General features: G+C 42.5%; 1 protein-coding gene across 1 annotated transcript in view; it reads left to right on the top strand.

Moving 5' to 3' along the window:
* The first annotated feature begins 10,242 nt into the window (after nt 1-10,242).
* Nucleotides 10,243-12,729, top strand: part of LOC115164409 (transforming acidic coiled-coil-containing protein 1) — a 33,817-nt gene continuing 31,330 nt past the window's right edge. The window contains exon 1 of the mRNA XM_029716851.1: nt 10,243-10,566. Coding sequence (XP_029572711.1) covers nt 10,502-10,566 — 65 coding nt within the window. The 5' untranslated portion in view covers nt 10,243-10,501. The remainder of the gene's footprint in view (nt 10,567-12,729) is intronic.

Here is a 12,729-nt window from a genome sequence, read left to right on the forward strand (position 1 = left end):
TGGCAGAAACTTCCCTAAGCCTATTGGAAGGCTAGAACAACCTAACATAGAAATACAAAACTAGAACATAACAACATAGAAAAAACTAAACTAGAAACCCCCCCCCCTGTCACGCCCTGACCTTCTCTACCATAGAAAATAACAACTTACTATGGTCAGGACGTGACAGCATGGTGATTTGTAGATCAGTCAGTCTCGACCCACCTTTAAAGTTGGCTGCAATGTTGAACGTGCCCACAGATACAGCCACAGCTCTCGCCCAGAATGCCTTGTGTCTGAGCCTCACCAAACTGTCGAGTCAACTCCTCGGACAAAATGGCATCTGCCTCTGGGTGTGTGTGTCAGAGGTGTGACTTCCCTGAAGAACCAAACCTCTACCAGGCAGTGACATTAAGAATATCCAAGTGAGCCCTCTATACAACTCTATGGGACAACCACAGTGAAGAATGGTTTCCTTTCTCCTAAAACCACACGGAAGGATCCGGGCCAGATCCTCCTGCTTTAGGGACTGACTGTGGGTTTCTAACCAATCAGATCCTTTTTGATCATGTCTCAAAAATAACCGATAGAAAAGTTAGGATAAAGTCACTTCTTTTTTACTTTGCCTTAGACTTAATTATTCCTATAATACATATACAACGACTGACGATTATGCAGGATGATGATTCTTCTCCTTTGTGTTTAGTGGTTGTATATCAGTACGTATCAGTCCTGACTACCAAAAGGGTAACACTTTACTTAGATGCTGCATAAGACCTCATAAAAGCATTTATAAAGGGTATAAAAACATGTAGGGCATTGACTCTTGTCATGCATATAAAGCCTTTATGAATGCTTTATTATTGCTACATATCACCACCCTAAGTAAAGTGGTACCATAAAAAGGGCAATATGATATTCTGATGTCACTCCTCTCTAGCCTAACTGACTGACTGACTATGGGTAATTAAGTTGTATTTATTTGTATGATGTAAAGGCTAAGTATTTCAACTATTGTAAAAACAACTATGATATATATCTTTAATGGAACTGACACAAGAAATGTTTTCCTCCAAGTACTTTATCGGAGAGTCAGGAATGTATGAGGTTAGGAAGGGGACAGGGTTGTCTTGTTTCGGTGTGTCTTGTGAGTGAAATGAGGTATCCTGCTATACAGAATATGTCACCAGCACCCCTCCCCCTTTGGTGTGTGCCAACCAACCTCTTTAATCTGTAGTTGGGGCCAATTTATATCCATTCTCTATCACAGTACCCCTATAGCCATACATACATTCCCTCTCTCTCTGGAGATATCTCTGACACTGGTTTACAGGGTTGGTTTCAATTCAGAAATTGACTCCAACATTGAAGAGAATTGGAGTTGGAATTTCAGTGTACTTACTGAATTGACCCCAACTCTGCTGGTTTCGCTGTCAGTCAACCAGCAACAAACCCACAGCAGTCCTTTAACATGGCATGAATTATCACTGACCTCACTCTCCTCTGCTGGTCAGAGCTAGCTGAACAATAGCTCTGGTCCAGTGTGTTAGGTGCGGCTTAATGTAATGCACTGGACCAGAGATAGCTGAACAGTAGATCTCAGTTTTCTCAACATTCTTCAACCACAGAAGAGGGTTGGAGGTTCTGAGTAGGCAGCTGATTCCCTGCTTAAAATGGGCTGTGTGAGATATCCCTAATCTCTGATGCCTAACCTCTGACCCCTAACCCCTGCTCTGCGAGCACTCACCCTCTGCTTCACTCCCAAATGATGTCTTTTGTTCTGATAACGTGAAGTTTTGCACTTCGTGACATTATGTATTTAAAACCAAAATGTATAATATTAATAACATTTAATTTGAAGCTGACTGGTATACTGTATTGCTTGATATAAGCATGTATGGGCCTTATGTCTTATTATTAACTGAAAATATGATGATATGCTCTCTATGTAAACATTTTTAACTGACTCAAGATTGTTGTGTAAGTTAGACAAGATCATTATGAGATAACACATAAGGTAATATACAGAATACTGTATTCTAGTCATGGCTCGTCAAATATAACTTGTGCTGTACACACCTTTTCTATTCATATACTGTCCATACACACCATGATATGTATATACAGCAACAGTCAAAAGCTTGGACACACCTACTCATTCAAGGGTTTTTCTTTATTTTTACTAGTTTCTACATTGTAGAATAATACTGAAGACATCAAAACTATGAAATAACACATATGGAATCATGTACTAATCAAATAAGTGTTAAACAAATATTTTATATTTGAGATTCTTCAAATAGCCACCCTTTGCCTTGATGACAGCTTTGCACACTCTTGGCATTCTCTCAACCAGCTTCATGAGGTAGTCACCTGGAATGCATTTCAATTAACAGGTTAGCCTTGTTCAAAGTTCATTTGTGGAATTTCTTTCCTTCTTAATGCGTTTGAGCCAATCAGTTGTGTTGTGACAAGGTAGGGGTGGTATACAGAAGATAGCCCTATTTGGTAAAAGACCAAGTCCATATTATGGCAAAAACAGCTCAAATAAGCAAAGAGAAACGACAGTCCATCATTACTTTAAGACATGTCAGTCAATGCGGAAAATTTCAAGAACCTTGAAAGTTTCTTCAAGTGCAGTCGCAAAAACCATCAAGTGCTATGATGAAACTGGCTCTCATGAGGACCGCCACAGGAAAGGAAGACCCAGAGTCACCTCTACTGCAGAGTATACGTTCAATAGAGTTACCAGCCTCAGAAATTGCAGCCCAAATAAATGCTTCACAGAGTTCAAGTAACAGACATATCTCAACATCAACTGTTCAGAGGAGACTGACTGAATCAGGCCTTCATGGTCGATTTGACGCAAAGAAACCACTACTTGTCACGGTTGTCGTCGGTGAAGGAGGACCAAAACGCAGCAGGTACGTGTATGCTCATCTTGATTTTTAATTATTTTCAAAATTGAACGTACAAAATAACAAAACATAAAGCACGAACGAACAACTACAAACAGTCTGGCCAAGCAAAGCTCAACACAGAACAATCCCCCACAAATCACAAACACACCCTCATATATGGGACTCTCAATCAAAGGCAGATAGACAACACCTGCCTTTAACTGAGAGTCCCAACCCCAATTAACCAAACATAGATTTAGACATACTAGACTAGACATAGAATAACTGAAAACCAAACAGTGCCCAAAAACCCCGGAATACTTAAACCAAATGCCCCTTCACCAAAACACACCACCCCGAACCACATAACACGAATACCCTCTGCCACGCCCTGACCAAACTACAACAACAATTAACCTTAACTGGCCAGGACGTGACACTACTAAAGGATACCAATAATAAGAAGAGACTTGCTTGGGCCAAGAAATATGAGCAATGGACATTAGACCGGTGAAAATCTTTCCTTTGATCTGATGAGTCCAAATTTTAGATTTTTGGTTCCAACCGCCGTGTCTTTGTGAGACGCACAGTAGGTAAACGGATTACTTGAGCATCTGTGTTTCCCAACGTGAAGCATGGAGGAGGAGATGTGATGATGTGGGGGTGCTTTGCTGGTGACACTGTCAGTGATTTATTTAAAAGAATTCAAGGCACACTTAACCAGCATGGCTACCACAGCATTCTGCAGCGAAACGCCATCCCATCTGATTTGCACTTAGTAGGACTTTCATTTGTTTTCAACAGGACAATGACCCAACACACCTCCAGGCTGTGTAAGGAGAGAGCACCTCCTCCGAGCCACCCACTGCACTGAGGCTAGGTAACACTGTCACCACCAATAAATCGACGATAATCGAGAATTTCAATAAGCATTTCTCTACAGCTGGCCATGCTTTCCTCCTGGCTACCCCAACCCCGGCCAACAGCTCCGCACCCCCCGCAGTTACTTGCCCAAGCCTCCCCAGCTTCTCCTTCACCGATATCCAGATAGCAGATGTTCTGAAAGAGCTGCAAAACTTGGACCCGTACAATCAGCTGGGCTAGACAATCTGGACCCTCTCTTTCTAAAATTATCCGCCGCCATTGTTGCAACCCCTATTACCAGTCTGTTCAACCTCTCTTTCATATCGTCCAAGATCCCTAAAGATTGGAAAGCTGCCGCGGTCATCCCCCACTTCAAAGGGGGTGACACTCTAGACCCAAACTGTTATAGACCTATATCCATCCTGCCCTGCCTTTCTAAAGTCTTTGAATCCAAGTTAATATACAGATCACTGACCATTTTGAATCCCACCGTACCTTCTCCACTGTGCAATCCGGTTTTCGAGCTGGTCACGGGTGCACCTCAGCCACGCTCAAGGTACTAAACGATCTCATAACCGCCATCGATAAAAGACAGTACTATGCAGCCGTATTCATCGACCTGGCTAAGGCTTTCGACTCTGTCAATCACCGTATTCTTATCGGCAGACTCAACAGCCTTGGTTTCTCAAATGACTGCCTCGCCTGGTTCACCAACTACTTCTCAGACAGAGTTCAGTGTGTCAAATCGGAGGGCTTGTTGTCCGGACCTCTGGCATTCTCTTTGGGGGTACCACAGGTTCAATTCTCGGGCCGATTCTTTTCTCTGTATATATCAATGATGTCGTTCTTGTTGCGGGTGATTCCCTGATCCACCTCTATGCAGACGACACCATTCTGTATACTTCTGGCCCTTCTTTGGACACTGTGTTAACTAACCTCCAAACAAGCTTCAATGCCATACAACACTCCTTCCGTGGCCTCCAACTGCTCTTAAACACTAGTAAAACCAAATGCATGCTTTTCAACCTTTCACACCCGCCCGCCCAACTAGCATCACTACTCTGGACGGTTCTGACTTAGAATATGTGAACAACTACAAATACCTAGGTGTCTGGCTAGACTGGAAACTCTCCTTCCAGACTCATATTAAACATCTCCAATCCAAAATTAAATCTAGAATCGGCTTCCTATTTAGCAACAAAGTCTCCTTCACTCACGCTGCCAAACATACCCTCGTAAAACTGACTATCCTACCGATCCTCGACTTCGGTGATGTGATTTACAAAATAGCCTCCAACACTACTCAGCAAACTGGATGCAGTCTATCACAGTGCCATCCGTTTTGTCACCAAAGCCCCTTATACTACCCACCACTGCAACCTGTATGCTCTAGTCGGCTGGCCCTCGCTACATATTCGTCGCCAGACCCACTGGCTCCAGGTCATCTATACGTCTATGCTAGGTAAAGCTCCGCCTTATTTCAGCTCACTGGTCACGATAACAACACCTACCCATAGCACGCGCTCCAGCAGGTATATCTCACTGGTCATCCCCAAAGCCATCACCTACTTTGGCCACCATTCCTTCCAGTTCTCTGCTGCCAATGACTGGAACGAATTGCAAAAATCGGTGAAGCTGGAGACTTATATTTCCCTCACTAACTTTAAAAATCAGCTATCTGAGCAGCTAACCGATCGCTGCAGCTGTACATAGCCCATCTGTAAATAGCCCACCCAATCTACCTACCTCATCTCCATATTGTTTTTATTTACTTTTCTGCTCTTTTGCACACCAGTATTTCTACTTGAACATCACCATCTGCTCATCTATCACTCCAGTGTTCATTTGCTAAATTGTAATTACTTCGCTACTATGACCTACTATGACTTTCTTTTTTCTATTGTGTTATTGACTGTATGCTTGTTTATTCCATGTGTAACTCTGTGTTGTTGTTGGTGTCGCACTGCTTTGCTTTATCTTGGCCAGGTCGCAGTTGTAAATGAGAACTTGTTCTCAACTAGCTTACCTGGTTAAATAAAGGTGAAATAAAAAAGGGCTATTTGACCAAGAAGGAGAGTGATGGAGTGCTGCATCAGATGACCTGGCCTCCACAATCACTGACCTCAACCCAATTGAGATGGTTTGGGATGAGTTGGACTGCAGAGTGAAGGAAAAGCAGCTGACAAGTGCTCAGCATATGTGGGAACTCCTTCAAGACTTTTGGAAAAGCATTCCAGGTGAAGCTGGTTGAGAGAATGCCAAGAGTGTGCAAATCTGTCATCAAGGCAAAGGGTGGCTACTTTGAAGAATCTCAAATATAAAATATATTTTGATTTGTTTAACACTTTTTTGTTACTACATGATTCCATGTGTTATTTAATTGTTTTGATGTCTTCACTGTTATTCTCCAATGTAGAAAATAGTAAAAAATAAAGAAAAACTCTTGAATGAGTAGGTGTGTCCAAGCTTTTGACTGGTACTGTACACTGAACAAAAATATAAACGTAACATGCAACAATTTCAAAGATTTTACAGTTCATATAAGGAAATCAGTCAATTTAAATAAATTCATTAGGCCCTAATTGTCACGGTTGTCAAAAGGAGAAGCGGACCAAAGTGCCGCGTGTGTTTCGTTCCACATTTGATTTACTCTGTGAAACTTTGCAATACATAAATAAACTGAATTGACAAAACAACAAACCGTGACGCAGAGGAGAAACAAAACACTACTCAAAAATAAATCACCCACAAAACCCAGGTAGAAAAACTCCTACTTAAGTATGATCTCCAATTAGAGACAACGAGGACCAGATACCTCTAATTGGAGATCATTCCAAACAAACCAACATAGAAATACAAAAACTAGAACCTACGAACATAGAAATAGAACACATAGAATAAACACAAAACACCCCCTGTCACGCCCTGACATACTCTACCATAGAAAATAACATCTTACTATGGTCAGGACGTGACACTAATCTATGGATTTCACATGACTGATATGCATCTGTTGGTCACAGACAACTTTAAAAAATGTAGGGGTGTGGATCAGAAAACCAGTCAGCATCTGCTATGACCACCATTTTCCTCATGCTGCCTGACACATGTTCTTTACATAGAGTTGATCAGGCTGTTGATTGTGGAATGTTGTCCCACTCCTCTTCAATGGCTGTTTGAAGTTTCTGGATATTGGCTGGAACATGCTGTCATACACATCGATCCAGAGCATCCCAAACATGCTCAATGGGTGACATGTCTGGTGAGTATGCAGGCTATGGAAGAACTGGGACATTTTCAGCTTCCTTGAATTGTGTATAGATCCTTGTGACATGGGGCCGTGCATTATCATGCTGAAATATGAGGTGATGGCCTAGGATGAATGGCACGACAATGGGCCTCAGGATCTCTTCACGGTATCTCTGTGCATTCAAATTGACGTTGATAAAATGCAGTTGTGTTCGTTGTCCGTAGCTTATGCCTGCCCGCACTATAACCCCATCGCCACCATGGGGCACTCTGTTCACAACGTTGACATCAGCAAACCGCTCGCCCACACGACGCCATACACAGTGTCTGCCATCTGCCTGGTACAGTTAAAACCTGGATTCATCCATGAAGAGCACACTTCTCCAGTGTGCCAGTGGCCATCGAAGGGGAACATTTTCTCACTAAAGTCGGTTATGACGCCAAATTATAGTCAGATCAAGACCCTGGTTACGACGACGAGCACACAGATGAGCTTCCCAGAGACGGTTTCTGACAGTTTGTGCAAACCCACACTTTCATCAGCTGTCCAGGTGGCTGGGGATTGTGAGGCCAGTTGGACAAACTGACAAATTCTGTAAAACAAAGTTGGAGGCGGCTTATGGTAGAGAAATGAACATTCAATTTCTTACAACAGCTCTGGTGGACATTCCTGCAGTCAGAATGCCAGAATGAGGTCTCTAAACTTGAGACGTCTGTGCAGTGTGTTGTGTAACAAAACTGCACATTTTAGAGAGGCCTTTTGTTGTCCCCAGCACAATCTGCACCCGTGTAATGATCATGCTGTTTAATCAGCTTCTTGATATGCCACACCTGTCAGGTGAAAAGATTATCTTGGCAAAGGAGAAAGGCTCACTAACAGGGATGTAAACACATTTGTGTACACAATTTGAGTGAAATAAGCTTTTTGTGCATATGGAATATTTCTGGGATCTTTTATTTCAGCTCATGAAACATGGGACCAACACTTTACATGTTGCGATTATATTTTTGTTCAGTATATATGTTTATATTCCAGTCTCTGACATTGCTCGTTCTGATATTTCTTAATTTTCTTATTTTTATTCATTATGTATGATTTTTTTATTTATTGCTAGGCATAACTAGACTGTTGGAGCTAGAAACACCACACCTGCAATAACATCTGCAAATCTGTGTACGCGACCAATAAACTTTGATTTGATGAAGAGTACTGTTAAAATACTTTTATTTCATAACCGTGTTGGCTCTGTGCTGTGAGAAGACAGAACAGTCCCCGAGAACAGAGACTGATAGCAGGGTCACTCAGAATCAGTAGTGAAAAAGTACCCAATTATCATATTTGTGTTAAAGTAAAGATACACTACATGACCAAAAGTATGTGGACACCTATATGTCCATTGGTGGTGAGCTTTACACCACTCCAGCCAACGCTTGGCGTTGCGTAAGGTGATCTTAGGCTTGTGTGCTGCTGCCCGTCGGCCATGGAAACCCATTTCATGAAGCTCCCGATGAACAGTTCTTGTGCTGATGTTGCTTCCAGAGGCAGTTTGGAAATCGGTAGTGAGTTTTGCAAAATGTTAACGTGCTACGCGCATCAGCACTTGGTAGTCCCATTCTGTGAGCTTGTGCGGCCTACCAAATTGTGGTTTCCACTTCACAATAACAGCACTTACAGTTGACCAGGGCAGCTCTAGCAGGGCAGACATTTTACAAACTGACTTGTTGGAAAGGTGGCATCCTATGACGGTGCCACATTGAAAATCACTGAGCTCTTCAGTAAGACCATTCTACTGCTAATGTTTGTCTATGGAGATTGCATGGCTGTGTGCTCAGTTTTATACACCTGTCAGCAACGGGTGTGGCTGAAATAGCCGAATTCACTAATTTGAAGGGGTGTCCACCTACTTTTGTGTATATATATTGTGTATCTTAATGCAAAATGATTCAAGTAAAAGTGAATGTCACCCAGTAAAATACTACTTGAGTAGAGTATTTGGTAGTATTTGGTTTCAAATATACTTAAGTATCAAAAGTAAATGTAATTGCTAAAATACACTGAGTATACCAAACATTAGGAGCATCTGAAGTACAGATACCCTAAGAACTACTTAAGTAGTACTTTACAGTATTTTTACTTAAGTGCTTTACACCAGTGCTCAGATTCCCTTCATCCTTTGACTGAGAAGAACGCTGTGCAGTCCAACCTCGGCATGCTCTCTCTCTCTCTGTGTGTGTGTGTGTGTGTGTGTGTGTGTGTGTCTGTGTGTGCTAATGCTGGGCTTAGGGGAGGGGTCCTGACACACATTGGTTCACAGCAGGTAGAATGTCTCAGAACAACAGGGGCTGTGTTAATGCTCACCCCCCTTCTCTTTCCCTCCCACCATCCCTCTCTCAATTCAATTTCAATTTAAGGGGCTTTATTGGCATGGGAAACATATGTTTACATTGCCAAAGCAAGTGAAATAGATAATAAACAAAAGTGAAATGAACAATACAAAACTAACAGTAAACATTACATTCACAAAGGTTCCAACAGAATAAAGACATTTCAAATGTCATTTTATGTCTATACAGTGTTGTAACGATGTGCAAATAGTTAAAGTACAAAAGGGAAAATAAATAAACATAAATATAGGCTGGTTTTACAACCCTCTCTCTCCTCCCACCATCCCTCGCTCTCTTCCTTCTCTGTCTGTTGTTCAGCTGACTAACAATAGGGGCGAGTCTCCCTCTGGAACAATACCCTCAGCACTACCCTCCTTCCCTCTTCCCCCTTCACTGTCAGAGCTTAGTGGCCTTTACACCACCCCCGCCCCGCCCTCTCTCTCATTCTTTCTCACTCCCACTATCTCTCTTTCTTTAGAGAAGCTCTGTAATGCAAGGAATCTGGTCTGTGCAGGAGGGACCACTCGATCGAAAGTGAGAGAGAGGGGAAAGAGAGAGAGAAGAGAGGAGAGGAGGGGTTAGAGGAAGCAATAGAAGGAGAGAGAGGGAGAGGGCTGGCAGACATACAGAGAGAGAGGCAGGGACTGGCGGAATAGTTGACATGTGATCAGGACTCCTGAGCAGCCAGACCATTCACCCTAGATACAACATCAGCAGCAGCAGAGAGAGTGAGAAGGAGCTGGAGAGAGAGACAGAAGGAGTCAGAGAGAGAGACAGAAGGAGCTGGAGAGAGAGACAGAAGGAGTCAGAGAGAGAGACAGAAGGAGCTGGAGAGAGAGAGACAGAACGAGCTGGAGAGAGAGAGACAGAAGGAGCTGGAGAGAGAGACAGAAGGAGCTAGAGAGAGAGAGACAGAAGGAGCTGGAGAGAGAGACAGAAGGAGCTAGTTAGTCAGGGATGTGATGTGTGAGATGAGATGAGGCTATAGTGGTTGTGCCCTCATCACTGAGATTCTACTATTTTCAGAGAGTGGGAATATGGAGAGAGTGCTCTAAAAGAGATACGCCTGTCACTTGGAATAAGATACAACACACACACTACACACATACACACCCAGCGTTGCCATGGGGGGCTCCCTCAGTCAGCACAGGAAGAGCTCCTTCAGCTCCCCCAGAAAGAAGAGCAGCATGTGAGTACACAATCTAATCACCGTTATTGTGTGTGTGTGTGTGTGTGTGTGTGTGTGTGTGTGTGTGTGTGTGTGTGTGTGTGTGTGTGTGTGTGTGTGTGCGTCTGTGTGTGTGCGTCTGTGTGCTTGCACACGCATTATTGATCTTGTTCCTGTCCCGTGAGCATGTGGTTTAGTTTCCTGTGTAAATGTTGTGTATCGCTCTCTGAACAGGTTTCCCAGCATTGTCCATTAGCTAAAGTGCAGCAGAAACCGACATGACAATAACGCTTGTTTAGATTGAACTTATTTGACTTCAGAAAGGGGATCTAGATAGGGGAGATGTACAGATTATTTAGGGTCATGAGAGAGATGTAATGAGACTGATGTGATCAGATCTCCTGACGGAGACACTTCTTTAGTACTGAACATGCACAAGATGAGGTGGCATGTAAGGTGAGTGATCAATCAACAGAAGACCAACAGTTTATGTCCATTAATCAGGTGAATAATATAACACTATAATGCATTGTCTCATGATGGCCTCTGACTAAGTCAAGTGTTGAGGTGCGGTTGAATCACTTAAAATTAAATAAAATAACATTTTATTGGTCACATACACATGGTTGGCAGATGTTATTGCGAGTGTAGCGAAAGGCTTATGCTTCTAGATCCGACAGTGCAGCAGTATCTAACAGGTAATATCTAACAAATTCCACAACAAAACCTAATATCTAACACATTCCACAACAACACCTAATACACACAATCTAGTAAAGGAATGGGATAAGAATATATAAATATAAAATATATGGATGAGCAATGACAGAACGGCTAAGATGCAATAGATAGTATAGAATAGATAGTTTAGGATACAGTATACACTATATACACATGAGATAAGTAATGTGAGATATGTAAACATTCTTGAGGTGCCATTATTAAAGTGATTAGTGTTCCATTTATTAAAGTGTCCAATCATATCAGTCTGTAGGTAGGCAGCCGCCTCTCTGCTAGTGATGGCTGTTTAACAATCTGATGGCCTTGAGATAGAAGCTGTTTTCAATCTCTCTGTCCCAGCTTTGATAAACCTGTACTGACATCGTCTTGTGGATGGACGGGGTGAACAAGCAGTGGCTCGGGTGGATATTGTCCTTGAAGATCTTTTTGGCTTCCTGTGACATCGGGTGTTGTAGGTGTCCTGGAGGGCAGGTACCGTAATTTCCGGACTATTAAGCGCACCTGAATATAAGCCACACCCACTGAATTAAAAAAAAATATATATTTTGAACATAAATAAGCCGCACATGTCTATAAGCCGCAGGTGCCTACCGGTACATTGAAACAAATGAACTTTACACAGGCTTTAACGAAACACGGCTTGTAACAAAAATAAATAGGCTTTAACGAAACACGGCTTGTAACAAAAATAAATAGGCTTTAACGAAACACGGCTTGTAACAAAAAATTAACAATTAGCAGTAAGCTTTAGTTGTCTTTTTGCACTGAGTCAATTCCTCACGCTGCTGTTTCCAACGTCTTATCATCGACTCATTAAGATCAAGCTTCCGTGCAGCAGCTCTATTTCCTTTTCCAACAGGAAGATCAATCGCCTTCAACTTGAAAGCTGCATCATATGCAATTCTCCGTGTCTTTGCCATGATGAGGGTGACAAAATGACTACCGTAATCAGAATGATGGGAAGTTTGAGCGTGCTCGATTTAATCTAAACAGTAAACAAAAAAGTTGTTTGACCGTAACCCGTTCGGCAATTTCATTGGTCTAATGAAAGCTACATGCCGCCAAAAAACTGAGCACGTCACAGAATGCGTTTTTTTTAGAAAAAAAAATTGAAAGCGGGAAAAATCCATATATTAGCCGCGTCATTGTTTAAGCCGCAAGGTTCAAAGCCTGGGAAAAAAGTTGCGGCTTATAGTTTGGAATTTACGGTAGTTTGCCCCCGGTGATACGTTGTGCAGACCGCACCACCCTCTGGAGAGCCTTGCAGTTGTGGGCGGTGCAGTTGCCATACCAGGCGGTGATACAGCCCGACAGGATGCTCTCATTGTGCACCTGTAAAAGTTAGTTAGGGTTTTTGGTGACAAGCCACATTTTTTCAGCCTTCTAAGGTTGAAGAGGCGCTGTTGCGCCTTCTGTTGCGCCTTCTTCCCCACACTCTCTCTG

This window comes from Salmo trutta, chromosome 27 (genome assembly GCF_901001165.1).
Source record: "Salmo trutta chromosome 27, fSalTru1.1, whole genome shotgun sequence".
Taxonomy (NCBI): Eukaryota; Metazoa; Chordata; class Actinopteri; order Salmoniformes; family Salmonidae; genus Salmo; species Salmo trutta.